Source organism: Nerophis ophidion, linkage group LG12 (assembly GCF_033978795.1).
Source record: "Nerophis ophidion isolate RoL-2023_Sa linkage group LG12, RoL_Noph_v1.0, whole genome shotgun sequence".
NCBI classification, from domain to species: domain Eukaryota; kingdom Metazoa; phylum Chordata; class Actinopteri; order Syngnathiformes; family Syngnathidae; genus Nerophis; species Nerophis ophidion.
This window is the reverse complement of record NC_084622.1, coordinates 20474482-20500059: the sequence shown is the minus strand read 5'-3', so window position 1 is coordinate 20500059 and position 25578 is coordinate 20474482. Positions and strand designations below refer to the sequence as shown.

Below are 25578 nucleotides of genomic sequence, written 5' to 3'. Positions count from 1 at the left end.
GGAGCACGTTGGGACAGGGTTCAGTAGAAGCATTTAGATCAGGGGTAGGGAACCTATGGTTCGGGAGCCAGATGTGGCTCTTTTGATGACTGCATCTGGCTCTCAGATAAATCTTAGCTGACATTGCTTAACATGATAAGTAATGAAAAATTCCGCTGGTAATCACAGTGTTAAAGATAAAGTTCAAATTTTAATCCAACCAGCCACTTTCTACCGCACCTGTTCAAGATCTTGCATTAACGGTAAGAAGTATTATATTTATTATTGGTTAACTTTAGAATAACAATTTTATCCATCCATCCATCCATCCATTTCTACCGCTTATTCCCTTTCGGGGTCGCGGGGGGGCGCTGGCGCCTATCTCAGCTACAATCGGGCGGAAGGCAGGGTACACCCTGGACAAGTCGCCACCTCATCGCAGGGCCAACACAGATAGACAGACAACATTCACACTCACATTCACACACTAGGGCCAATTTAGTGTTGCCAATCAACCTATCCCCAGGTGCATGTCTTTGGAAGTGGGAGGAAGCCGGAGTACCCGGAGGGAACCCACGCATTCACGGGGAGAACATGCAAACTGCCACCGTGAAGCCCTAACAATTTTATAAAAATAAAAAAATATGGGACTTATTATACTCTAAAAATGTTGGTGTTACTTAAAAATGCACGCATTTAATTGTATTCAGTGTTAAAAAATATTGAATGGCTCTCACGGGAATACATTTTGCAATATTTGGCTTTCATGGCTCTCTCAGCCAAAAAGGTTCCCGACCCCTGAAGTAGAGCAAAAGGACTCACAATTATTATTATTTTTTGGTTTGCATTGTTACTTCTTACTAAAAGCTAAATAAACTCTTTTTTAAAGCCTTTTTTGTGTGTTGATTAATATGGAAGCCTAAAAAAAATCAACAGTGTAATATTGTGTGTGTGGGGGGAGCACGTTGGGACAGGGTTCAGTAGAAGCATTTAGATCAGGGGTAGGGAACCTATGGTTCGGGAGCCAGATGTGGCTCTTTTGATGACTGCATCTGGCTCTCAGATAAATCTGAGCTGACATTGCTTAACACGATAATTAATGAATAATTCCACTGAGATGCTACCTCAGTAGAAGCATTTAAGTCTCACCTTAAAACTCATCTGTATACTCTGGCCTTTAAATAGACCTCCTTTTTAGACCAGTTGATCTGCCGCTTCTTTTCTTTTTTCTCCTATGTCCCCCCCTCCCTTGTGGAGGGGGTCCGGTCCGATGACCATGGATGAAGTACTGGCTGTCCAGAGTCGAGACCCAGGATGGACCGCTCGTCGGGACCCAGGATGGACCGCTCGCCTGTGTATCGGTTGGGGACATCTCCACGCTGCTGATCCGCCTCCGCTTGAGATGGTTTCCTGTGGACGAGACTCTCGCTGCTGTCTTGGATCCGCTTTGAACTGAACTCTCACGGCTGTGTTGGATCCACTATGGATTGAACTTTCACAGTATCATGTTAGACCCGCTCGACATCCATTGCTTTCGGTCCCCTAGAGGGGGGGGGGGGTTGCCCACATCTGAGGTCGGGGGGGGGGGGGGGGGGGTTGCCCACATCTGAGGTCCTCTCCAAGGTTTCTCATAGTCAGCATTGTCACTGGCGTCCCACTGGATGTGAAGTCTCCCTGCCCACTGGGTGTGAGGTTTCCTTGCCCTTTTGTGGGTTCTTCCGAGGATGTTGTAGTCATAATGATTTGTGCAGTCCTTTGAGACATTTGTGATTTGGGGCTATATAAATAAACATTGATTGATTGACTTGTAATCACAGTGTTAAAAATAATGTTCAAAATATAAAACATTCTCATGCAGTTTTAAGCCATCCATCCGTTTCTACCGCACCTGTTCAAGAAGTTACGTTAATGGTAAGAAGTTATTTATTTATTATTGGTTAGTGTGGGGCTTGCCCTTCTGGGGGTTCTTCGGACCACCAAGCACCGACATGAGAGCCTGTTTTAGGATTACAATATTGTTTTTTTTTTCAATAAGTTTCTCAGTTGCTTTCCAGCAATTGTATTTTTCTCTTTTGTTTTCGCTCGCGCTCTGGCTCCAGCCCCAGCCCCAACCCCGTCTCTCCTCCTGGCTGCTGCTTATAACAGAGTGACAGGTGATTAGATAACAAGGCCCAGGTGGGCCATCTACGCACCTGTCGCTGATTTAGAGGCCGGTCCTGGCACACCCCAGTTCACTGCAGGCCCACAGGCCACGCCCCCTCCACAGTTAGCTTCGGAATAACAATGTTATTACAAAGAATAAGAGACCTATTATACTCTAGAAATGTTGGTCTTACTTAAAAATGCATGCGTTTAGTTGTGTTCAGTGTTAAAAAAAATATTATATGGCTCTTAAGAAAATACATTTTAAAATATTTGGCTTTTTGGCTCTCTCAGCCAAAAAGGTTCCCGACCCCTGATTTAGGTCGTGGGTGTCAAACTCTGGCCCCGCCATGTAATTTCATTTGGCCCTTGAGGCAATAATAAATTAACATTATAGCTGGCCCGCCGGTATTATACAGTGGCGGTGCCGCTGTATCACCGCATTCAACGCTAATTCTCATACTTGCCAACCCTCTCGATTTTTACAGGAGAATCCCGAATTTCAGTCCCTATTAAAAGGTTAAGTTGTTCAACTTTGGCCCTCAGCTTTGTTCAGTTTAGAATTTTGGCCCACTCTGTATTTGAGTTTGACACCCCTGCTCTACAACCTGTCGTCACGTCCGCTTTTCCTCCATACAAACAGCGTGCCGGCCCAGTCACGTAATATATGCGGCTTCTACACACACACAAGTGAATACAAGGCATACTTGGTCAACAGCCATACAGGTCACACTGAGGGTGGCCGTATAAACAACTTTAACACTGTTACACCACACTGTGAACCCACACCAAACAAGAATGACAAACACATTTCGGGGGAACATCCGCACTGTAACACAACATACACATAACAGAACAAATACCCAGAACCCCTTGCAGCATTAACTCTTCCGGAACGCTACAATATACACCCCCGCTACCAACAAAACTCAATTTTGCATGTCACTATAAAGTTATATAAGCCTTGCTTGTTAAATATTCAATGCAAAATTTGTTTGGGTCCCTATTAAAGGGTAAGTTGTTCAACTTTGGCCCTCAGCTTTGTTCAGTTTAGAATTTTGGCCCACTCTGTATTTGAGTTTGACACCCCTGCTCTACAACCTGTCGTCACGTCCGCTTTTCCTCCATACAAACAGCGTGGCGGCCCAGTCACATAATATATGCGGCTTCTACTCACACACAAGTGAATGCAAGCACACTTGGTCAACAACCATACAGGTCACACTGAGGGTGGCCGTATAAACAACTTTAACACTGTTACACCACACCGTGAACCCACACCAAACAAGAATGACAAACACATTTCGGGGGAACATCCGCACTGTAACACAACATAAACACAACAGAACAAATACCCAGAACCCCTTGCAGCATTAAACTCTCCCGGGACGCTACAATATACACGCCCGCTAACAACAAAACTCGATTTTGCATGTCACTATAAAGTTATATAAGCCTTGCTTGTTCGATATTCAATGCAAAACTTGTTTGGGTCCCTATTAAAATGTTAAGTTGTTCAACTTTGGCCCTCGGCTTTGTTCAGTTTAGAATTTTGGCCCACTCTGTATTTGAGTTTGACACCCCTGCTCTACAACCTGTCGTCACGTCCGCTTTTCCTCCATACAAACAGCGTGCCGGCCCAGTCACGTAATATATGCGGCTTCTACACACACACAAGTGAATACAAGGCCTACTTGGTCAACAGCTATACAGGTCACACTGAGGGTGGCCGTATAAACAACTTTAACACTGTTACACCACACTGTGAACCCACACCAAACAAGAATGACAAACACATTTCGGGGGAACATCCGCACCGTAACACAACACAAACACAACAGAACAAATACCCAGAACCTCTTGCAGCATTAACTCTTCCGGAACGCTACAATATACACCCCCGCTACCAACAAAACTCGATTTTGCATGTCACTATAAAGTTACATAAGCCTTGCTTGTTCAATATTCAATGCAAAACTTGTTTGGGTCCCTATTAAAAGGTTAATTTGTTCAACTTTGTCCCGCGGCTTTGTTCAGTTTAGAATTTTGGCCCACTCTGTATTTGAGTTTGACACCCCTGATTTAGATAGATAGTACTTTATTTATTCCTTCAGGAGAGTTTCTTCAGGAAAATTAACATTTTCAGCACAATCCTATTCAAGATCAGACAAACATTACAGGGGGACAGAACAGGATCCCTGACGGATCTGCCGACTTCCGGCGCCCCTAACAAAAAAGGTGAGATACAGGTAAACAATGGGCGGAATGGGAGAAAAGATTAAAAAAATCGGTCTAAGCCTGGGCCTCTGGAGAGGGCGTCCAGACTGAGGCCAAGGGGGGAAAAAAACAACTCATAGCCATAGTACAAATCCCTCTTACATATGTGTAAGAGGGAAACATCAAATAAAACAAAGGACATGAAAGACATTAAAGCAGCAGAGCTGCAGCCACTTCCACATACAGCAATGAATAAAAAGTAAAGGAAAAATATACACTGTGGTGGCCTCTGTGGTGTTCCACGCCATCGTCTGCTTGGGTGGAGGGAGCATGGCCAGAGACAGGAGCAGACCCAACAAAACAACCAAGACAGCCGACTCCACTCTCGGTCGTCAACCAACTCTCGACCAGCGTCCAGTCCGCATGGATGAGCGAGGATACGTCTGAGGAGACTGAGGAGTCCGATACCTGGTCATTCAGCCAAGACACTCCGAAGCTTGTCCGTCCCGGCGCTCAGTGCCAGCTCCGTGGTCCTGTCTCTTCATCCACATCTCCTCCAGTCTCTCCAAACTGTGGTGTGGCAGACACCCAGCAGCCGGTCTCCATGGCCAAAAGGCTCCTGGGAAGCAGATCCAAAAGTCCACAAAAAGCACCGCAGAGGTCACGAAAGTGCCACCCCTTGTCACACAGTCCCAAAGGTTCCCGAACCAAAAGGCAAAAAAAAAAAATAACACATGAAAACAAGAGGGAAACACAAAAGGATGACACAAGAGCACGGAGCTCCTGCCAACAGCAGCCACTAGCAGCGCCATCTTGGAAAAAATAAAAAATAGAAATGTCCCATCTTAAAACTGATTTGTATAATCTAGCCTTTAAATAGACCCCCCTTTTAGACCAGTTGATATGCCGGCTCTTCTCTGCTCTGACCCCCTCTCCTTTGTGGAGTGTGTGTGTGTGGGGGGGGGGGGGGCACAGATGAATCGCTAGCTGTCCAAAGTCGAGCCCCAGGGTGGACCACTCGTCTGTGCATCAGTTTGGGACGTCTCTGCGCTGCTGACCTGTCTCCGCTCAACATAATCCCCTGCTGGCCCCACTATGGACTGGACTCTTACACTATTATGTTAGATCCATTATGGACTGGACTGTCACACTATTATGTTAGATCCACTATGGACTGAACTCTCACTATTATGTTAGAGCCACTATGGACTGGACTCTCACTATTATGTTAGATCCACTATGGACTGGACTCTCACTATTATGTTAGACCCACTATGGACTGGACTCTCACTATTATGTTAGATCCACTATGGACTGGACCCTCACGCTATTATGTTAGATCCACTATGGACTGGACTTTCACACTATTATGTTAGATCCACTATGGACTGGACTCTCACACTATTATGTTAGAGCCAATATGGACTGGACTGTCACACTATTATGTTAGATCCACTATGGACTGGACTCTCACTATTATGTTAGAGCCAATATGGACTGGACTGTCACACTATTATGTTAGATCCACTATGGATTGGACTCTCACTATTATGTTAAATCCATTATGGACTCGACTCTCACACTATTATGTTAGATCCACTATGGACTGGAGTCTCACACTATTATGTTAGATCCACTATGGACTGGACTCTCACACTATTATGTTAGATCCACTGTGGACTGGACTCCCACACTATTATGTTAGATCCATTATGGACTGGACTCTCACACTATTATGTTAGATCCACTATGGACTGGACTCTCACTATTATGTTAGATCCACTATGGACTGGACTCTCACGCTATTTTGTTAGATCCACTATGGACTAGACTCCCACACTATTATGTTAGATCCACTATGGACTGGACTCTCACTATTATGTTAAATCCATTATGGACTCGACTCTCACACTATTATGTTAGATCCACTATGGACTGGACTCTCACTATTATATTAGATCCACTTTGGACTGGACTTTCACAGTATTATGTTAGATCCACTATGGACTGGACTCTCACTATTATGTTAGATCCACTATGGACTGGACTCTCACACTATTATGTTAGATCCACTATGGACTGGACCCTCACTATTATGTTAGATTCACTATGGACTGGACTCTCACACTATTATGTTAGATCCACTATGGACTGCACTCTCACCATTATGTTAGATCCACTATGGACTGGACTCTCACTATTATGCTGGATCCACTATGCACTGGACTCTCACTATTATGTTAGATCCACTATGGACTGGACTCTCACTATTATGTTGGATCCACTATGGACTGGACTCTCACTATTATGTTAGATCCACTATGGACTGGACTCTCACTATTATGTTAGATCCACTATGGACTGGACTCTCACTATTATGTTAGATCCATTATGGACTGGACTCTCACACTATTATGTTAGATCCACTATGGACTGGGCTCTCACTATTATGTTAGATCCACTATGGACTGGACTCTCACTATCATGTTAGATCCACTTTGGACTGGACTTTCACAGTATTATGTTAGATCCACTATGGACTGGACTCTCACTATTATGTTAGATCCACTATGGACTGGAGTCTCACACTATTATGTTAGATCCACTATGGACTGGACTCTCACCATTATGTTAGATCCACTATGGACTGGACTCTCACTATTATGCTGGATCCACGATGGACTAGACCAGGGGTCGGGAACCTTTTTGGCTGAGAGAGCCATGAAAGCCAAATATTTTAAAAACGTATTTCCGTGAGAGCCTTATTATATTTTGGTAATACTTTAATATAGGGAACATATTCACCATTAATCAGTTGCTTATTAACATGCAAATTTGTAACATATTGGCTCTTAATTAGTCATTTTTAAGTACTTATTAATGCATTTTTCTGCATGGCCTTATTTTACAAGCAGTAAGCCATTAACTAAGAGTCTTCCCTCAATAACCTCAGAATTATTGCTTATTAGTAACCCTAACCCTTATATGGTCCCCTAGTGTCCAAATAACTCTTAATTAAGTCTTTGTTACTTAGAATATGTTCCCCATACTAAAGTGTTACCAATATTTTTTAACGCTGAATACAACTAAATGTGCACATTTTTAAGTTGGACTAACAATTTTACAGTATAGTAAGTCTCTTATTCTTTTTAATAACATTGTTATTCTGAAGCTAATAAATAAAATACTTCTTACCATAAATGCGACTTCTTGGATTGATGTAATAAAATGCATGAGAATGTTTTTGATTTTGAACGTTATTTTTAACCCTGTGATTACCAGCGGAATAATTAATTCCTTAACGTGTTAAGCAATGTCAGTTAAGATTTATCAGAGAGCGAGATGAAGTCATCAAAAGAGCCACATCTGGCTCTAGAGCCGCAGGTTCCCTACCCCTGGACTGGACTCTCACTATTATGTTAGATCCACTATGGACTGGACTCTCACTATTATGTTAGATCCACTATGGACTGGACTCTCACTATTATGTTAGATCCACTATGGACTGGACTCTCACTATTATGTTAGATCCAATATGGACTGGACTCTCACTATTATGTTAGATCCACTATGGACTGGACTCTCACTATTATGTTAGATCCACTATGGACTGGACTCTCACAATATTATGTTAGATCCACTCGACGTCCATCGCACCGGTCAAGATCTCGCAATACTTTTTGCGAGATCCCGCAAAAGCAGTTTGTATTTAGTACTTTTCCTGACCACGTGGTGGAGTATATAGATTCCCTCTTGGGAAAAGCGAGTAAGTGTGACATCCGGCGCGGTCTTTCAGCCTCGTCCAATCAGCTACGACTTCCGAAGTGCCGGGCCAGATAACACACTGCATGCACGGACGTATTTGGACGTTATTTCATCAAACATTCAGCAGAATTCAGAGTGAAATCCGTCCCAAACAACCGGTAAGGGAGCTCATTGACCTCCAACTGCTACACAAATTACAGACTTTCTTGAAATGGAGTCATGGCTTGTCCATGTGAATTAGCATTAGCATGCTACCCATCCCCATTGATTCAATACAACGCTAACAGCTACATAAAAGCTAAGGTGAAAGGTGACTCTAACCGCCAATAATGTGACGATTCTCACTTTTAAATGCATCCTTTGTGTGTCGTGTTGTCACACGTCATGTGTTGATGTTGGCATTCTGCTAATAACTAGTCCGAGTGTGTTGATTGACAGCTGTTATATTGTGTTTTTTTACTCGGGGTGGCGCGATTCGATCCGATACAGAATGTGTGGTTGCCGATACGATTCAGTGGCGAGACTTTTTATTTTTATTTTTATTTTTTTTAGCACGGTACGATCCGAAATGACTCAGTTATAATTGAGCCCGTAACTTTTTAGCATAAAAAAAAATCAACCATTGTGACTGTGATACAAATACTGGATACTAGGGCGGGGCGATATATCGATGTATTTTTAAACAAGATATGAATTAAGAAAATATCTTAATATTGATGTCATTTTCCTGAGGGAACTCTCCTGAAGGAGTCAATAAAATACTATCTATCTATATTTTATCCATTCATCCATTTAGGGCTGGGCGATATTGCCTTTTTTTAATATCGCGATATTTTTAGGCCATATCGCGATATACGATATCCATCCATCCATTTCCTACCGCTTATTCCCTTTTGGGGTCGCGGGGGGCGCAGGCGCCTATCAGCTACAATCGAGTGGAAGGCGGCGTAAGCCCTGGACAAGTCGCCACCTCATCGCAGGGCCAACACAAATAGACAGACAACATTCACACTCACATTCACACACTAGATATTACGATATTTTGCCTTGGCCTTGAATGAACACTTGATGCATATAATCACAGCAGTATGATGATTCTATGTGTCTACATTCAAACATTCTTCTTCATACTGCATTCATATATGCTACATTTAAACTTTCATGCAGAGAGGGAAATTACAACTAAGTCAATTGACCAAAACTGTATTTATTAAATACTCTTTATTCTCTCACGGGTGACTTTTTAAATGAAAGAACAAATTAATAGTGTTGCTACCTTTTTGTAGTAACACTTCTGCTGCATACTTTGTAAATTGCTGTTGTCTGCTGAATATCGTCCCACTTGAAGCCAAACCACCGCCAGATGATTAATCCCCTGCTCTTTATTTTGGGCATTTATTGTTCTTCCTCCATTTGTGATCAGTTTTGCACCTTTTCTCTCTTGTATTGTCACAAGCTCCGCTCCGCTCGGCCTGCCTCAGCTAATGTTAGCCATGCTGCTACCTCTCTGCTCGGCGAGAGCATATAGATAGATAGATAGTACTTTATTGATTCCTTCAGGAGAGTTCCTTCAGGAAAATTATGGTGATTCCTTCAGGAGAGTTCCTTCAGGAAAATTATGACGCTACACGTGCGACAGTATGTGACGTATGTAAGAAGGTGGGCTTATTTTACGTCTCTGTGAGAAGGAGAGACGAGAAGGAGTGAGACACGCCAGTAATGTAATGCCCGCAGCTAAAAGCAACTGTGTGAGAACATATAATCGAATATTACGATATCGTCATTTTCTATATCGCTCAAGAGACAAACCTGCGATATATCGTTTATAGCGATATATCGCCCATCCCTTCATGGATTTAATTAATCCATCCATCCATCCATTTCTCCCGCTTATCCTAGGTCGCGTCGCGGGGGCAGCAGCCTAAGATAGATGGATGGCTGGATAGATAGATAGATAGTACTTTATTTATTCCTTCAGGAGAGTTCCTTCATGAAAAATAAAATTTTCAGCACAATCCCATTCAAGATCAGACAAACATTACAGGGAGACAGAACAGTATCGCTGACGGGTTTGCCGACTTCCTGCGCCCCTTACAAAAAAGGTGAGATACAGGTAAACAAATAAAAGATTAAAATTAAAAAATAAATAAATAAAAGCAGAGAAGCTCATACTTCCTTCTCCCCAGCCACTTCGTCCAGCTCCTCCCCGTGGACCGGAGGCCAAGGGGAAGACCCAGGACACGTTGGGTAGACTGTCTCCCGGCTGGCCTGGGAACGCTTCAGGATATAATTTATTTCATGTTGAAATGACCAAACGGGGCTTATTTGTGTTTAATTTTTTATATGTATATTTTTCATTTTTATTTTTATTTATAAACTGCAACATTTTTTTCTTTCGGGACTTTATTTATAAACTGCAACATTTACAAACAATTGAGAAATAATAATTTTCAAAATAAGTACAAAAACAGTACAAATCAATGCGAGGGGGTTGTAAACTCCATAGAGTAAGTAAAATACAATTAAATAAATATATATATAATATTATTATATATGTTGGAATATAAAGACAATATAACATACATCCATATATATATATATATATATATATATATATATATATATATATATATATATATATACAGCCCTGCAATGAGGTGGCGACTTGTCCAGGGTGTACACCGCCTTCCGCCCAAATGCAGCTTTAGTGATTGGTGTCTGTTTTTGATACAGTGCCGTCTGAGGGAACGAAGGTCACGGTCAATCAATGTTGGTTTTCGGCCATGCCGCTTACGTAGAGTGATTTCTCCAGATTCTCTCAACCTTTTGATGATATTATGGACCGTAGATGTTGAAATCTCTAAATTTCTTGCAATTGCACTTTGAGAAACGTTGTTTTTAAACTGTTTGACTATTTGCTCACGCAGTTGTGGACAAAGGGGTGTACCTCGCACCATCCTTTCTTGTGAAAGACTGAGCATTTTTTGGGAAGCTGTTTTTATACCCAATCATGGCACCCACCCGTTCTCAAATAGCCTGCACACCCTGGGATGTTCCAAATACAGTTAGTGTTTGATTAGCATTCCTCAACTTTATCAGCATTTATTGCCAATTTTCCCAACTTCTTTGTCACGTGTTGCTGGCATCAAATTCTTAAGTTAATTAATATTTGTTTATCAGTTTAAACATCAAATATTTTGTCTTTGTAGCATATTCAACTGAATACAATGATTTACAAATCATTGTATTCAGTTTATATTTACATCTAACACAATTTCCCAACTCATATGGAAATGGGGTTTGTATTAACACAATGACAGTTGTCAGCTGTGAGCTTATATAACCTCAATCAAACATGGCATATATGTGTGTTACAAGATACTGCCGTATTAAATATTAGGGATGCAAGAATACTCGCTATAATCCTGCAACGGACAATTTGCCTTCAATTAAAAAAAGTGATATTTATTGCTTTACGGTGGCAGAGGGGTTAGTGAAGTGAAGTGAAGTGAATTATATTTATATAGCGCTTTTCTCTAGTGACTCAAAGCGCTTTACATAGTGAAACCCAATATCCAAGTTACATTTAAACCAGTGTGTCTGCCTCACAATTCGAAGGTCCTGAGTAGTCAGGGTTCAATCCTGGGCTTCGGGATCTTTCTGTGTGGCGTTTGCATGTCCTACCTGTGAATGCGTGGGTTCCCTCCGGGTACTTCGGCTTCCTCCCACTTCCAAAGACATGCACCTGGGGATAGGTTGATTGGCAACCCTAAATTGGCCCTAGTGTGTGAATGTGAGTGTGAATATTGTCTGTCTGTCTGTATGGGCCCTGCGATGAGGTGGCGACTTGTATAGGGTGTACACCGCCTTCCGCCCAATTGTAGCTGAGATAGGCACCAGCGACTCCAAAGGGAATAAGTGGTAGAAAATGAATGGATTGATATTAATCGAGATGGGATGATACGAGAAAAAAAATAATACAGAAAATTGACAAATATGCCACATTAATTGTAAACCACACTTACAGTACAGGCCAAAAATTTGGACACACCTCTTTCAATGCGTTTTGTTTATTTTCATGACTATTTGCTTTGTAGATTATCACTGAAGGCATCAAAACTATGAACGAACACAGGTGGAGTTATGTACTTAACAAAAAAGGTGAAATAACTGAAAACATGTTTTATATTCTAGTTTCTTCAATATAACCACCCTTAGCTCTGATTACTGCTTTGCACACTCATGGCATTCTCTCGATGAGCTTCAAGAGGTGCACACACTTCACATGTGTCATAGTTTTGATGTCTTCAGTGACAATCTACAATGTAAATATAAATAGTCATGAAAATAAAGAGAATGCACTGAAATGAGAAGGTGTGTCCAAACTTTTGTTCTGCACTTTGGTATTATGCTAAATGCAGTATATATATATGAAAGAATAGGAGTCATTCGTGCACAAAACACAAGCCCATGGACATGCATTTTGTATAGACTGTTGTCATAGTCCAGGAAAGTGTAATCTGTAAGACTACATTTGATTCAAAACAAAAATATCATGACCAAAGCCAGATCAGAAATAATGGACTGATGACGCCTTTTTATCAACAAGGAGTCAGGAAAAGGGTATTATTATTTTTTGTCTATTTGACAATGCTTAAGTGTTCATAGTGAGGATTTGAATGACTATATGTTATAGTACAGGGGTAGGGAACCTATGGCTCTAGAGCCAGATGTGGTTCTTTTGATGACTACATATGGCTCTCAGATAATTATATTTATATAGCGCTTTTCTCTAGTGACTCAAAGCGCTTTACAAAGTGACACCCAATATCTAAGTTACATTTAAACTAGTGTGGGTGGCACTGGGGGCAGGTGTGTAAAGTGTCTTGCCCAAGGACACTACGGCAGTGACTAGGATGGCGGAAGCGGGAATCAAACCTGGAACCCTCAGGTTGCTAGCACGGCCACTCTCCTAACCGAGCTATGCCGAGTAACCGTGTAATACTCTTCCATATCAGTAGGTGGCAGTCGGTAGCTAATTGATTTGTAGATGTGGGAAACAGCGGGAGGCAGAGTGAAGGTAAAAAGGTGTCTAATGCTTAAACCAGGGGTAGGGAACCTGTGGCTCTAGAGCCAGATGACTGCATATGGCTCTCAGATAAATCTTAGCTGACATTGCTTAACACGATAAGTAATGAATAATTCCGCTGGTAATCACAGCTTCAAAAATAACGTTAAAATTATAAAACATTCTCATGCTTTTTAATCCAACCTTCCGTTTTCTACCGCACCTGTTCAAGATGTTGCATTAATGGTAAGAAGTATTATATTTATTATTGGTTAACTTTTAGAATAACAATGTTGTTAAAAAGAATAAGAGACTTATTATACTCTACTAATGTTGGTCATACTTAAAAATGCACAGATCTAGTTGTATTCAGGGTTGAAAAATGTTTAATGGCTCTTACGGAAATACATTTCGAAACATTTGGCTTCCATGGCTCTCTTAGCCAAAAAGGTTCCCGACCCCTGTTATAGTATATCATATGTTCACATTTGCAGGATTCATAATGTCCGAAACAGAGCAGGAAATAGCAGATCTTATTTCATTCCACCCCTTGCTTATATTTCCTGTGTTAACATGGTACCAGGGTACCACTTTTTAATGACCGTTATTAGATTGTTAACATTTTGTCACCATCCATAAAAAATCTGACTTCTAGGGGTATGGATGCAGAGGGCTTTGGGGAGCTGCTGCAGCAGGCCGAGCAGCTGGCTGCAGAGACGGAGGCGGTGTCAGAGCTGCCACATGTTGAGAGGAACCTTCAGGAGATCCAACAGGCTGGAGAGAGGCTTCGTTCCCGCACGCTCACCCGCACTTCGCAGGATGCTGCGGACGTAAAAGCGTAAGGAATATGCTTTAAATATACTCAGACATGATATTTATGGCTCATTGTTGCCAGCACCCCCCGCGACCCCAAAAGGGAATAAGCGGTAGAAAATGGATGGATGGATGTTGTGTATTTCTCTTAGAAATCAGACAACAGATGTAAAAATGTGCTGAAATGTCATGTGTAAATAAAGCATCTATGGCGCCCTCTAGTGGACATCTGTTTCTTTGTTGACTCACTGTCGGATTGATTAATGGAGCACTACTCTCTTTCAGGTCTATTCTCCTTGGATCCAGAGGTTTGGACATCTTTCACATTTCTCAGAGACTGGAGACTTTAAGTGCAGCTACTACCTTTGAGCCCCTTGAGCCTGTTAAAGACACTGACATACAGGTAAGGCACACGCAAGTTCACCTTTCTCGAAACAAGTTATCTTGACACAACGTAAAGTAGTCTATAATGTCGCACATTTCCATTGGGTTGCCAAACATCTGTGTAAAAAATATTTTGTGACCATTCTTCAAAGCAATTTTCCACGCTATTTGCCTCCTGATTGGTGAAAAATTCAACCATCCATACATTTTATACCGCCTGTCCCTTTTTGGTGGTGCGGGGGGGGCTGGAGCCTATCTCAGCTGCATTCGAGCGGAAGGCAGGGTATACCCTGGACAAGTTGCCATCTCATCACAGGGCCAACACAGATAGACAGACAACATTCACACACTAGGGCCAATTTAGTGTTGCCAATCAACCTATCCCCAGGTGCATGTTTTTGGCGGTGGGAGGAAGCCGTAGTACCCGGAGGGAACCCAGGCAGTCACTGGGAGAACATGCAAACTCCACACAGAAAGATCCCGAGATTGAACTCAGTACTCAATCCCTGCAAATTATGCAGGGCCTTGCAACTTTGTCCAATCCCTGCAATTTCCCAGCACACGTGCGTGCGTGAAAAGCCGTAGATTTGTGACTGGGCCGGCACGCAAAGGCAGTGCCTTTAAGGTTTATTGGCGCTTTGTACTTTTCCCTACGTCCGTGTACACAGCGGTGTTTTAAAAAGTCATACATTTTACTTTTAGTAAACGATACAGATAATTTTGAAACTTATACAGATCATTTCCGATAAATTTTTAAAGCATTTATTGGCCGATAATTTCGGCAGTCTGATATTATCAGACATCTGTACCCTTTCTATAGATTTTTAAAGTTTCAAAACAAGCACAAATGTGCACGAGAATGTCTGCAACTTGTGGACGACAGAGAAGACAATAAGGCAGCATTTGGTGCTTTGTTTTACAAACTATCCACACGTGTGTGCGTGCGTGCGTGCGTGCGTGTGTGTGTGTGAGAATTGGTCACATGTGTAAATAATAAACATGTCAGCAGATGGAGCCTACTGTTGGTTAAAATATGTTGTAAATACCCAAAGCAAAATGTACACTTTGAGTAAAGTGTGAGTGTGAATGTTGTCTGTCTATCTGTGTTGGTCTTGCGATTAGGTGGCATCTTGTCCAGGGTGTAAACGCCTTCCGCCCGAATGCAGCTAAAATAGGCTTCAGCACCACCCGCGATCCCGAAAGGGACAAGCGGTAGAAAATGGATGGATGGATTGAGTAAAGAATATATTGAACATAACATTAATAAGCATATATGTACTGTATACAGTATCTCTCAAAAGTGAGTAAATTTTTCAACCATTTTTACTACAGATAATATTCTACAGATTAGAAATGAAGCTTGGATAAATTTATATATCCAAAGTTGTTATACAAAGTGTCATTTCTATTGCAATGTCCTTTTACATTATATGTATTGTTTACTCGTCTTCAGCATAAATAAATATTTAACTGTAGATATTTTTATTTTTTGTCTTGATATGTAAAGGTTGGGGCTTCACGGAGGCAGAGGGGTTAGTGCGTCTGCCTCACAATACGAAGGTCCTGCAGTCCTGGGTTCAAATCCAGCCTCGGGATCTTCCTGTGTGGAGTTTGCATGTCCTCCCCGTGAATGCGTGGGCTCCCTCCGGGTACTCCGGCTTCCTCCCACTTCCAAAGACATCCACCTGGGGATAGGATGATTGGCAACACTAAATTGGCCCTAGTGTGTGAATGTGAGTGTGAATGTAGTCTGTCTATCTGTGTTGGCCATGCGATGAGGTGGCGACTTGTCCAGGGTGTACCCCGCCTTCCGCCCGATTGTAGCTGAGATAGGCGCCAGCGCCCCCCGCGACCCCAAAAGGGAATAAGCGGTAGAAAATGGATGGATGGATGGATGTAAAGGTTGAGTTATAATTTTTGTATTTTCCTTTCAGTAATACTATTGTACTTTGCTGTGATGAATAATATTTTTGTCAATGTTGTATAGTTGCTTGGTTCTTTGTTTGTATCTTTGTTTATATTTGTTCATTAATTACTTTTCCTTAAAGGCCTACTGAAATGAGATTTTCTTATTTAAACGGGGATAGCAGGTCCATTCTATGTGTCATAATTGATCATTTCGCGATATTGCCATGTTTTTGCTGAAACATCCACAATAAAGTTTGCAACTTTAGGTGCTAAGAGAAATGCCCTGCCTCTACCGGAAGTCACAGACGATAACGTCACAAGTGTCGGGGGCTCTTCACATATTCACATTGTTTTTAATGGGAGCCTTCAACAAAAAGTGCTATTTGGACCGAGAAAACGACAATTTCCCCATTAATTTGAGCGAGGATGAAAGATTCGTGTTTGAGGAGATTGATAGCGACGGACTAGAAAAAAAAAATTTGGGGACAGAGTCCGATGTTTTTAGAGACATTTTCTAGGATAATTCTGGGAAATCCCTTATCTTTCTATTGTGTTGCTAGTGTTTTAGTGAGTTAAATAGTACCTGATAGTCGGAGGTGTTTGTCCACGGGTGTCTTGACGCGCAGTGTCTCAGGGGAGTCGACGGCAGGTGTACGGACGGCACAAGCTCAGCTGATATCCGGTAAGAGGCGACTTTTTAACCACGATTTTCTCACCGAAACCTGCTGGTTGACATTCGGTAGGATCCATGTTCGCTTGACCGCGCTCTGATCCATAGTGAAGTCTCACCTCCAGGAATTTTAAACAAGGAATCACCGTGTGTTTGTGTGGCTAAAGGCTAAAGCTTCCCAACTCCATCTTTCTACTGTGACTTCTCCAATATTAATTGAACAAATTTCAAAAAATTCAGCAACACAGATGTCCAAAATACTGTGTAATTACGCCGTTAAAGTAGACGACTTTTAGCTGTGTGTGTGTGCAGCGCTCATACTTCCTAAAAACACGTGACGTCTTGCGTACACGTCATCTTTACACAATGTTTCCAAGACGAAACTCCCGGGAAATTTAAAATTGTAATTTAGTAGACTAAAAAGGCCGTATTGGCATGTGTTGCAATGTTAATATTTCATCATTGATAGATAAACTATCAGACTGCGTGGTCGCTAGTAGTGGGTTTCAGTAGGCCTGTAAGCAAATTTCCAAATCTTAAGTACAGAGGGAAATCACAACTATTTATTGTAACTTTCACATTTTCCCATAACTTTATTTTCACAAATACCTAAAAGAGAACCTGCACCTTCCAACATAATTTTTGGTAAGAATGTCTGCAAATTAAGTCATGTCAAAAAAGTAAAATTGTATTATTTAATATTATTTACGATGCAGATAAATAATTTTTTTTTGGAAGTGTTAGAATCCTGTGCTTTTTGGGTGTTGGATTACAAAAAGCGCTTAAAACACTGATTACACATTCATAACATCACAAGGGGACGTTATGTTAATGAAATAATTAAATGCCTATTTTTTATACTATAAAATAGGCATATAACACTTGCTAAACTGATTATGAATTCAGCTTTACACATTAATAAACAATTAAAAGATACAATATTGTCCTTACAAAATGTGCAGATACATGTCTTGTAAATACATTGTCTGGTGGAAAATATTAGGTTATTGACTTGTGAGACAGCGCCCATGGTTGCATTCCTAGCTGCAGCGCTCTTATTGTCCTGCAGATGGCGCCATTGAACCACTTACTAAAAATATTAACAAAAACAAATTATTTGGAGCAAAATGCTGAATGACTAGGATGCAAGGGTCTACTGCTTCTGTGAAATGGGAAAGGAAGTGAGCTGTGTTCAATGCTGGTGCTGCGTCATTGCAATATTGTGCCACCATTTTGTTTTATATCTGGTCCCAGACAAGATGCACTTTCTGTCTGTTGCACAAATCGTTCTGTTGTTTCCAGAAGCACTGGAAGCATCCTCCATCTATGAGGTGGAGTATTTTTCCAACATTTTCTACACTAGGTCCATCAGCAAAAGGCAACCTTAATGACGTCTTTGTGCTGCAAGACACCATTACATTACCATTAAAGCTTCAGGTTGGTCTGTCCATCAATTGGAGTTTTTCCAGATCATTAATGTCCTGGTTTGTGAAGGTACACGTGGTAGAAAACAGATTGATGGATTGATTGATCAGAATCAGAACTAGCTTTATTGGCAAAGTATGTTTAACACATAAGGAATTTTACTTGGTATCTGCTGAAAGGCATAGTAAAGGGGTGGTATAGCTCGGTTGGTAGAGTGCCTGTGCCAGCAACTTAATCCCTGCTTCAGCCATCCTAGTCACTGCCGTTGTGTCTTTGGGCAAGACACTTTACCCAACTGCTCCCAGTGCCACCCACACCGGTTTAAATGTAACTTAGATATTTGGTTTTACTATGTAAAGCGCTTTGAGTCACTAGAGAAAAGCGCTACATAAATATAATTCCCTTCACACTAAAGTGTCAGCACATTTAATCCATCATAACTTTCTACATACCAAAAGGATTTCAGTTTAGTTTATAGCTAGTTGACAAGAATTTCACTGGTAGGCATGAATACACAAAATAATATTTGAATCACAAAAAACTACTATTAATTATACTATTAATAATGTTCACTCTTAGTCATGAAAAGTAATCCTCTTTGATTTGTTTCCACGGTTTGACGATTTGAGCAAGAATATTCAGATCAATAATCCAGCATTATTTTCCTCCCTGTTTCTGCAGCTGTAATAGGAGTAGATGCCCCTTTTAAGATGCCTGCTGAATTTCCTGTGCCGCAGCAGCCAATGCGTTGTCTATAAATATGATGTGTATGGGCAGCATGGCCAGAGACAGAAACAGATCCAACTAAGCAACCACGAGAGTCGACTCCATCCATGGCTGCCCACTAGCTGTTGGCCAATTTCAGACAATATGCGTCTAATTTGGGTGCAAGCTTTGACAAGCGCGTCATCTATAAGCCGCTTCAATGTCACTAATTCTCACCACCACGGCATAAAATAAACCACCGTATCCATGAAGGGCACTTAAAATCTGTACGGATTAATTCTGGTTGTGTTTACCGACCTCAAAGCAATTTAATTTGGTCCTTTTTGTAAAAACAGTGACCAGTAGATGCAGTTACACAAAAAATATGTGTTGAATGCAGGATGACGCATGTTCGATTGAGATCATGGTAAAGGTTTACCCAAAGTGTTTTGCGCTGTTCTGCCATTGTAGTTTGACAATGTAGTAAATAAGCTCCTTCTTTTCTTCTATCCTCTTTATGTGGGGCATTTATCCCCAGCTGTTGCCATTTCTAACATAAAGTAACATACAGTACTAACTTATATATGCTATGGTAGCACTAAAAACTACAAGTACAACAAAGCTAACAGGAAGAAGACCCTGTCAAAGTAGAGCCATTTAATTAGACCACCCACAAAATGGCGCATCCTGAAGAGACGATCAGAAAGCATCTTAAAATGATCTTTAGAACATAGTCCATGCCAGTTTTTTTTAACCATGGAGCTGAGGCCCATTGTTGGCCTCGGAGTTATGTTTTTTTTTCTTCTACAGTACATTTGATTATTTATTTTCGTGATCAGTCTGACTTAACCCTTGATAATAATATTTGATGTACACAACATGCTTTAATATCATTTGACAATGTTGTAGATACATTTATTGAATATGATTAAAATTTTGAGTAAATATAGTTTGTACTAAGTATTTTTTGCACCCCTAATATATACACCTACATGTATACATATTTGTATATGCATATACAGTACAGTCCAAAAGTTTGGACACACCTTCTCCTCATTCAATGCTTGTTCTGAATTTTCATGACTATTTACATTGTAGATTGTCACTGAAGGCGTCAAAACTATGAATGAACACGTGGAGTTATGTGTTAAACAAAAAAAGGTGAACTAACTGAAAACATGTTTTATATCCTAGTTTCTTCAAAATAGCAACCCTTTGCTCTGATTACTGCTTTGCACACTCTTGGCATTCTCTCGATGAACTTCAAGCACACCTGTGAAGTAAAACCATTTCAGGTGACTACCTCTTGAAGCAATCAAACAATGTACTAATTGATCCAGTTTAAGATACTGTTCAAACTAAAAGTGTTTACAAAGTACAAAGAAAAATAATTATGATAAAAGTCATGAATTTATTGAAAATGAAATATTATCCATCTCATCAAGCAAATTGTAACTGATTTAACTATTTATGAGAAGAGCTGTTGTATTTACAACACATTGATGTAATGTGTACTGAGTACACATTGAGAACAAGAAGTATGTGTTAGTGATTGCTATGAAGAGAAAAATGGGGGAGGATTAGATTAGCCTGGCTTCTCCCTACTCCTTTTTGTACGTGTTGCAAAGAAAATATGTGATATATTGATACTGTATACATTTTCGAAGTAAGTTTCAACCAACTAAAGGGGTCTGTGGCCCACTTAAACATTAACACTGAAGTAATATAAACGATTTAAACTGAATACATTGTTTGGCGGGCCTCTGGATTGACCTGTTTATAGTAACGATCGGTCGATGGTTGGAAAGTCATGAATCGGTTGATTGTACATCTAATACAAAATATGGCTGCTTTATTCTTGCAAGCCATATGTGATGACGTAATACAAGAGTACCGACAGAGCAACATAGCGGACAACACCAAAAGAGTTCAAAAGCGTGGTAAACGTTTTGATAGTTAAAAAACAAAAAAAAAAACAAAGAATGCTCAGTTGGAAAAAGTGTGGCGATTTTTAACGTTTGGATCTACTGAATGTCTGCCCTTAGACAGCTTGTACTGAAAACACATTTACTTGTACTTTTAAATGCAATGACAATGAAGTCCATTCCATTATTGTCACAGTAGAGAGGAGACACACACCACTCTGTTTAAAGTTGCCATTATTTCTGCTTTGGTTGAGACGTTAATGTTTCATCACAGTCATGCTTCCAACGAAACAAAAACAAACCTATTGTTCATGTGAATGAGACAGTTAGTAGATATTCAGTAGACAGTCAGTCAGATATTCAAGAACAAAAATTAAATCATTTTTGTTCTTGAATATCACAACCATTCAGTTATTTGATCAAATTTGACACTGCAACATTTAACCATGTATAACAAATACAAGTAAACTAAAAGATTTGTATCATGGAATAAGCGGTGGGAAATGGATGGATGGATCATAATTAGCATTTTTTAACTCACATCTTAAAGTTGATCGTTCTACTATTTGCTAATCATACAGAAACCGCCCGTTTTGTATTTGTCCATTTAAAAAAATAAACGCATGACATTGTTCTGACATGATACATTTGATTTTCTTTTCACTATGCAAAGCTTACATCTGCATCAAATTGCATCGTAAAGGTTTAAAAAGTATTGTTAGTGAATCGTGTTGTGATGCATATATCGAGATTTATATCAAATTATCATTTAAGGTAAAGATGCACACCATTAGTATGTATGTATTTATGTATGTATATGTGTGTATTAATATACAATATTTTTTTAACTTTAAGTCGCACTTAAAATACCGTATTTTCTTGAATTGCCTCAGGGGCGCTAATTAATTTAAAACCTCTTCTCACTCCCGCGCTTACCAAAGGCATGCGGTAAAAGTAAGCATGCTCTAATTATTTTAAAACCTCTTCTCACTCCGGCACTTACCAAAGGTAAACATGTGAGTGTGATGTAAGCTTGGACCTTAAATCCTACTGAATAGCTCTTAATCTTCTTCCCTTTATGCGATTTCAAGTTACTGGTATTGAAATCAGCCTTTGCCATTTTGAAAATGACAGGGGAAGTGTCACCCGTGACGTCACGAGTTTGACCAGGCGGTAATACTAAGCATGCGCTTATTATTTTGGGAAGCGAGTTTTTAATTCAAGGCAGGTGCATACTATACTGTATGCCCTGCGGCAATTCAAGGAAATACGGTACTTTTATTTTCTCAAAAATGATTGTGCGCTTTATAACTAGGTGTGCTTAATGTACTGAATAATTCTGGTTGTGCTTACCGACATCAAAGCTATTTAATTTGGTACATGGTGTAATGGTAAGTGTGACCGGTAGATGGCAGTCACACTTTAGAGATACGTGTAGACTGCAAGATGACGCTAGTAAACAACATTAAAACTTCAAAGGTTCTATTGAGAATATAGAACATTACACACTATTACAACAATTCTAGAAAATAAAACATTTATTAAGATAAACTATATAAATATGTTATTATGATTACTTTAGTTGAATGCTATAAACATTTTTAGTTTGAGTATATATTGTCAAAGTGTGGATTTAAATAAAAAAAATTGATTTGGGAAAGGAGGGCAATAATATTGTTTGGGACATCCTTAGTCTGTTTAGGAAAATGTGCTTATGGTATTGCATAAGGAATCAATAAACATTCAGGTTGAAGTAGTTATGCTTTGAAACATTGTACATATTGATTTAGTCACAACACTTTGCTAGTTTTGTAATATTTAGCACATTTTTGATTTTCCCACAGCTAATTTTCTGTATTTCCTCTGCAGCGGGCATTTGTGTTTTGCATAACAAGGCAATTTTTTCTGAAATGTGTAACCGACAAAAGAAATAAACCAAAAACAAGTGTCCACTGTTGGCTTCAGTAGGATATTCACCTGTCTAAAAATGTGGTAACTTATCACAACCGTAGTTGCGTGGACCATTCGTTTTATTTGATCTTTCTTCTTGCTCACTTATCGAATTTCATTCTTCTCTTTTCATTGTTTTTTTTCATCCTCCCCACTTATATCTTCCTCGCCACTTGGTGAGCCGGATGTAAGTTAGCCCGTGTGCTTCTGACCAACTGATTGACTGGTAGTGCACTTAGCTTTTGGCAGCGTCAGAGTACATGTACTCACACAATCTAATTGACTAGATACTCTTCCTCTTTGTGTGGAGGAAAACCACAATTCCACTTCAGCAACTAGATTCCAGGAAAGTGGTGAGAACTGTTAGCGTTTCGTATAACAATATCCAAGCTATAAAGCCACCCATCTTCCATCTATATACTTACTATGATTGTATTTTACCCTGTTTAGGGTTGTGGAGAGCGGGAACCTATCCCAGCACAATCTGGCTGGATGGAAGTCTATAAATCATATGATTTTTTTGTGACGTGTAATGCAAGACAGAAGTGTAGCTGAGCATTTTGGTAGTATATTATTTGTATATTGTGTTTACTTATTATACGTGACACAATCCAATGGCAGAGGGTAATAGAGCTGTATCAAAAAATTTAATCGATATTGGCACTCCGTATAAATTTTCCCAAAATGATCACAGTTGTCATTATTATCACAGTACTGTATTGGTAAATGTGCTCTAAATGTGTCTTGTGTCCATGTTAGCATTTACGCTAGCTAGTGATTTACGCGCTAGCTGTTTTTCTAGGAAATAAGCAGTATCACTGAATTTTGCAAAGTGCATTAATCAATCACGGTTTTACAAAAATTATAATTCAAACCGGTAATAGTAATCATCAGGAATTTTATCGCAACTTATTATTATAACAGTAATCATTATTTGCCCAGTGCAGGGTGTGACACAGCATGGTTCTAAGTGATGTCATTGTATAATTTGCATAACTTTCCATATTGCAAGACTCAGTGATCGTGCAAGAATGGGTAAAAAGAAGCGTTTTGATTTGTGTCATGAATAATGAGCGACAGCTCACGTTTTACTTTACACTTTGAATTTCAGGTGTTGGATTAATTTCGTGCAGCGGAAAGTATTTTTACGCAATTCTTATATCATGCACGAGTGATTAAAAAAAATTAAATAAATTAAAAACAATTTTGTGATGTTTTTTGGGTTCCATGTACAGTAAGTTTTCGCAGATTTTAGAACTAATGTACACATCACTGTACATCAGATAAATCATTATATTAATAAACAAATTTGCTATAACGCACAGTCTAGTCAGCTGTGGTATGTATGTATGAGGTGTTGATTGATTGATTGATTGATACTTTTATTAGTAGATTGCACAGTTCAGTACATATTCCGTACAATTGACCACTAAATGGTACCACCCGAATTAGTTTTTCAACTTGTTTAAGTCGGGGTCCACGTTAATCAATTCATGGTTCAAATATATACTATCAACATAATACAGTCATCACATTAGTTAATCATCATAGTATGTACATTGAATTATTTACATTATTTACAATCCGGGGGGTGGGATGAGGAGCTTTGGTTGATATCAGTACTTCAGTCATCAACAATTGCATCAACAGAGAAATGTGGACATTGAAACAGTGTAGGTCTTACTTAGTAGGATATGTACAGCCAGCAAAGAACATAGTGAGTTCACATAGCATAAGAACAAGTATATACATTAGAAGTACATTTGAGTCGTTTATAATCCGGGTGTGTTAAGAAGCGAAGGGATGCCATTTAATGTAATAATAATAATAATAAATAATAATACATTTTATTTGGTATAGCGCTTTTCAGTGTATTCAAAGACGCTTCACAGCAGACCTGGGCAAATTAAAGCCCGGGGGCCGCATGCGGCCCTTTAAAACTTTCCAATCTGGCCCGCCAGACATTCCCAAATAATTTGTTTACATCTTTAAGATGAAAACTGTAGCTGCCATTATGATGTGCAGTGATATTTTCAAATTACCGTAAGTCTTGAACTATACAACGTATATACTAGTTACTATGGTAATCTAAGTAACAGCAGCTCAGATGGCACCAAGCAGTGAGGGTGAGGAGCGTTTCCACAGAGAGTTTCTAGAGCGGCCAGCCTAAAATGCGGGTGTCAGGAACAGACGCGGAAGGGGATTTTTACAACAAAGTTCTAAAGCTTAGTGATGTATCACTTATATCAGATTGTAGGTGGGTTTTTTGTCCTTTGTGTTCGTATTTCACTGTGTTTGTTGCATTTCGCTTGATTGTAAAATATGTCGATCAAGGGCGAGGTGCGGCAATCATATGTTGTCAATATTCGTTGTTTTATCGTACATAATTATTTTGTAAATCGTACATAATATTATAAATCCCACATTCTTTATTTTATGTACATTCTCGGTGTCATTCAGTAAAAAAATTTAAAATACCATTCCATTTTTTTAAGGCTGTCTGTGATAACGTTCTTAGCATTCAATCAGACATTATTGTGAGGTTTTGTATTAGTGTTCCTGGCCCCCAGACACTTTTTTTTCTTTAATATTGGCCCGCCGGGTCAAAATAATTGCCCAAGCCTGCT

At 39.9% G+C, this 25578-nt stretch overlaps 1 protein-coding gene across 2 annotated transcripts in view; it reads left to right on the top strand.

Annotated features, from left to right (window-relative positions):
• The first annotated feature begins 8107 nt into the window (after positions 1–8107).
• Positions 8108–25578, top strand: part of nup93 (nucleoporin 93) — a 78273-nt gene continuing 60802 nt past the window's right edge. For both annotated transcript variants that reach the window (XM_061917051.1, XM_061917050.1), the window contains exons 1-3: positions 8108–8261; positions 13827–14009; positions 14270–14387. In XM_061917051.1, coding sequence (XP_061773035.1) covers positions 13831–14009; positions 14270–14387 — 297 coding nt within the window. In that variant the 5' untranslated portion in view covers positions 8108–8261; positions 13827–13830. The remainder of the gene's footprint in view (positions 8262–13826; positions 14010–14269; positions 14388–25578) is intronic.